This window comes from Hydractinia symbiolongicarpus, chromosome 3 (genome assembly GCF_029227915.1).
Source record: "Hydractinia symbiolongicarpus strain clone_291-10 chromosome 3, HSymV2.1, whole genome shotgun sequence".
NCBI classification, from domain to species: Eukaryota; Metazoa; Cnidaria; class Hydrozoa; order Anthoathecata; family Hydractiniidae; genus Hydractinia; species Hydractinia symbiolongicarpus.
In genome coordinates, this window is record NC_079877.1 from 26842697 (window position 1) to 26847432 (window position 4736).

Sequence of the window (4736 nt, forward strand, 5' to 3'; positions counted from 1 at the left end):
CATTCTTAATATAATACTTTGACATATAACTCTTGTATTTTCTAGCATTTTGGGCTACGCCGTCGACACGAGGGAGAGGACAGGATCATGGTTCACCCCACATTTTGACCGTTTTTTAGGAAATCAAGTAATATAATAATTTTGCATTTCGCAAATGTGTCATCTGATCATTAATTTCATCTTTATGCTTGGAGAGCATGAAAGAGCGCCTGTCTAAACCAGCTTCATCTTTCAAATTTCAGTAGTACACTTTCTTGTAAACTGGGTGCTTGAGAAGTGAAACGTTTTCTGGACGTACGCGGGGTAGAGATAACGTGACCTCTCTGCTAGATATGTAACTTATCAGTCAAATAAGGAGATCAATTTCCTTCTAATCCGAATGCATGAAACAAAAAACAAGCGCGCTGAGCATCACATCATGTTAGAAAGTTCTGCGTAAAACAAATATCTATTTTCAAACATTCAATTATGTGATCATGGATCCCAAAAATAAATTTCCAAGACTTACAGACTCATCCGTGTGACACATCACACTTGTAAAACCTAGGTAAAGCCTTGTTCAGACATTTTCGTCACAAGAGCTCATTGAGATCAGGTTCGTCCCCAGGGTTTGTTGCTTATCTCAAAGCCAGTAGCGCTTACTTAATTGACGGATAAAAAGCGAAAGCCCCTGGGGACGAGGTTGCCTCGGGAGTTATGGAGCGGTTCGACTAATGGAGAGTTTGGAAATTTTGCCATGTTTATTTTGTGCTAAGTTTATTTAGCAAATTTGACTGTTGTAAAATCGAAAAGATTATACAGTATAAATACATATAAAGCTAGTTAAATCGCATGTCAGGATGGCCGAGCGGTCTAAGGCGCCAGACTCAAGATTTGAAATCTTTCCTGTGAAGGAGAATTCTGGTCCACGAATGTGGGCGTGGGTTCGAATCCCACTTCTGACAAACCCTTTTTAGATTTTTTTTGCACTTTTTCGCCAGTAAATAGCTGTTAAATATTATTTTCAAACCTAAAAAAGATACAAAAATTTTATACAAAAATTAAGAAAAATATTACTTCAAGTTAAAATATAACATAATTTACGCCATTTCGCTTTCAGCAGAGTGGCGCAGAGGAAGCGTGCTGGGCCCATAACCCAGAGGTCGGTAGATCGAAACTACCCTCTGCTACGTACAACTTTTTATTTTTTAAATATAATTTATATTAATATATTTTAAATAAAAAATGCAATGAGAATTTTTTATCATTTTATATTTTTTTATTATTATTATTTTATTATGGCGAATTTGGTACGGGTGGCGGTAAAAATACCGAGGAAACATGAAATCAAGATAATATTTTGCGCAGAAAATAAAGAGATTGATGTAATACTTACCAGCTTTTTGACTAAAAATTTATTTAAAAACCGGTTTTATACCTTGTTTTTTAAAAATAATGTTTTAATGCAATAAAAGTCCTCCCCGGCGGGGAATCGAACCCCGGTCTCCCGCGTGACAGGCGGGGATACTTACCACTATACTACCGAGGACAACAAAGGTGATAATAATAATCTAATATATACGGAAATACGATTAGAACTAAAAAGTCTAAAGCATAAATGTAAGAGGTAAAATAAATTAATTTTGTAGACACGTTTTAAAGCAGTAGTTCTCCGACATAACTTTTAGACAATAAAAACCACGTTTGTTATTTAATAGTAACTTTACAATTTTCCTGTTTTGTGTCATGTGCTTGTTATCGCATTGGAAAATAAAAGAACAGGTTTCTGATTTCTACTTTTTTGTTTAATCGCAAGCAATCACTTTTATTATAACAGCCAGGTGTTTTTTAATTCTCGCACGCATTATTTTCAAATAAGTTTTACTACTAAACTACGTAGCTAGACGACAAGCTTTTATTAACAAAATAATTAAGACAAGGGAATTAAAGATAAAATTTTCTTATATACTTGTTTATTTTAAAAGCCAGATTGTTCTTAGAATGTCTCGAAGTTGTTCGAACCTTTTGAGGCTTATAACAGCGTGTATTAATATCGCACAAGCATTGCTCATTCTGAACACTCCACATTGCATATCTTCATTTAACACTCTGTGTGTTAAAGAGCCATAGAAGTAAGGGGGACAGGTGATTCAAATTTCACACTACCGTTTTTATTTTTTATTCAACCTTAATACAGTTAAAAACAAGTTGAGTCATTCCTAAAAAAAGTTTTTTTTTATCTTCCTAATTTTTAGCCGTGGCAAGTAAAAAATTTACAAGTCCTATAAACATATACACAAAAAATAAGTGACTTTTAAAGCTCAGAACTTGATGTAAAATTTACAATTTAAATTTCAGTTTCAACATTAACTCAAAACAGTGTTATTGAAAATTATAATCAAAAAATATTTTTCTTTCTTCGCTTTTGTTTTTAGCAAAAAAAAAAAAAGAACGCAAGTATATCGAAGGCTAAAGTCGAAGGAAGTAAATATATACAATATTATCATCCCTTCGTTAATTATAAAAATTTGATACCTATTTACAAATATATATCTATGTCTATTAACAAATGAACAGAAACAGGAAAATCAGGAGAATTTTCCTCTTGCAAATAACAGGCAGTAAGGGGGCTCCGCTTCGGTTTGATCGTTTTACAAAATTATGTCGAGATGAGTTAAAGCTGGCAAAAAAAAACGAGGCCGATAACAGGTGTAGCTAAACAACCAGCAAGAGATTTGCTGTAGTAAAAAAAAACTAGCGCACAAAGTTCCTGTATACAACAACGCAAAAAAAATTACAAAATATCTAGAAATGTTAAACGCTACGAGAATTTGCTGAGTAAACTTTTAAACAATATAACACGTTTCTTGCTCTTTTCAAATTAAATTCGTCTTTTGTTGACATGCACCACGTTGGTCGATTAATTACAAATTTACTCAGCGGAATATTGTGATTAAAATTAAAAAAATGTCATTTTTTAAATAAACAATCTAAGCACTATTTTTTTTTTTACTCTGAAATAAGATTTAAGTTTGAACTACTTGTATTCGATGATGAAAAACTGCTAATATACGAGCTTTCTAAAACAACATCGTCCATTTTTCGCTTCCTTGAAGTTGTTGTGTTATCTAAATGAGATTTTTCAGTAAAGTTTTTTGCAGACGATTTCTCCGTCTTTTTCTTGTTATTATTACTAGACTGCGTCACGAGGAGTAATGATAATGATGGGTTAAACTTTACAGCTAAAATAATCGCAGCTTGAATTGACAAAACTCGCTGTTGTTTCTTCAATCCATCAAATAGGTCCCAATATACGCTATGTTCCCACAAATGCTTTTTAACACAAACTTTACTTTTGTAATTTTTACCTAAATAAAAAGTATTTGAAGAATAGTAAAAAAAAAAAAAAAAACATGCGGTGTTAAGAACATAATAGAGATAAACGGTTCAAGATAATGAACCAAGTTAAATAGGGGTTTTAAATAACTCTGCAATATAAATTGGTTTTTATTTTCAGTCCCAAGTGCATCAAACATTTCTTAGCATTGTAAAAAAGAAAAATAATCTCAAAATTGTTTAACGAGCTTCACTGTCTACACATTGTCATCCACAAGCTGTTTTTACTTGCTTTCGTTGCAATTTTTTGAACTAGACAATTAAATCAAATAAATTTAAATAGATAGTTATGCTGTCAGTATGCTGTAATTTCAGATTGCAAACGTTACAAAAAATTAAACCTAAATGATTTCAAATATTTTCATAACTGTGTAAATTTAGATGCCATCAAAATTTTAATAAAAACACGTCGTCTTTTGCTGCATATAGTTTTTTTAAGTTGTAAATTCAAGGATGCAAGAGTTTTTTTTCGAACATTTTAATTCCAACGAAATGGAAAATTTATTTTTCAAGTCGACGGCTATCTGCATAAAATTTAAAAATACACAAAGTTTAAAAACTCACCACAAACGACGCATGTAACAGCTTCAGCCGTTTCTGAGTCGTAACTTTCAAAGAGTTCCTTTACTCTTTCCAATTCTAAATTTTTAACCATCGTATCAGGTACATGCGAATCTGTGGACGATGTTGAATCTGAGCGAATCTTTTTACTTACAGGAGGCACAGGAAACATTTCTCCTTCAGATCTTGTCTCCGTCACAATCATGATTGCTATAGACTTCTAACTTGCTTTTAATAACTCAATTCAGCGAAGCTCGGGGAGGGTCTCTTGTTTATTCGTAACAGACTGAACTCAAAAAAAATTTTTTTTACTAGAGCACGAGGGAGAAATTTTTTTCTACGCGAACAAAAACAACAAAAGAATTCGACTTATCTAATTGGTTTACAACACAGCTGCCATTGAAAAAAGGCGTAATATTATTGGTCGAAAATACTACGACTTTTTGTGCTCAATGACAATTGAAAATGAATGAATTTTTTTTAGCCAATCAGAGGCAACAACGAATAATTTGGCGCGGAATCTTGCGATCGTGGCGAGAATGAAGTCTCGTTTTACGAATGCGACCAACTTTGTTTGTTAACAAAAATATAACTTTTTGGGAGAAAAAAACAATGATTCAGAAGGAATAATTCATGACACGTAAATCTTTTGTTATTGCAGAGCTTAAGAACAAAAATAAATGAATTCTATAATAAATTTATTTCAGTTCTTTTCGCATCCACTTTCAGTTCACTAGACTAATTTTACCGATGGAAGAAAATTTGTTGAGTGGGTAAAAGCGGAGAAAAAAAAGAACTGA

The 4736-nt window shown here is 32.5% G+C and overlaps 1 protein-coding gene and 2 non-coding genes across 3 annotated transcripts; 1 reads left to right on the top strand and 2 right to left on the bottom strand.

The window, feature by feature from the left end:
* The first annotated feature begins 833 nt into the window (after positions 1-833).
* Positions 834-944, top strand: Trnal-caa (transfer RNA leucine (anticodon CAA)). Its single transcript has 2 exons — positions 834-871; positions 899-944. It is a non-coding gene; the product is annotated as a tRNA-Leu (tRNA).
* Positions 945-1456: 512 nt separating this feature from the next.
* On the bottom strand, positions 1457-1528 carry Trnad-guc (transfer RNA aspartic acid (anticodon GUC)). Its single transcript has one exon. It is a non-coding gene; the product is annotated as a tRNA-Asp (tRNA).
* Positions 1529-2128: 600 nt separating this feature from the next.
* On the bottom strand, positions 2129-4291 carry LOC130636554 (uncharacterized). The gene is made up of 2 exons (XM_057446305.1): positions 3940-4291; positions 2129-3347 (listed from the first exon to the last, which is right to left on the bottom strand). The coding sequence occupies exons 1-2, from the start codon at positions 4139-4141 to the stop codon at positions 2989-2991; spliced, it is 561 nt and encodes a 186-aa protein (XP_057302288.1). The 5' UTR covers positions 4142-4291; the 3' UTR covers positions 2129-2988.
* Between the last annotated feature and the right edge of the window lie 445 nt (positions 4292-4736).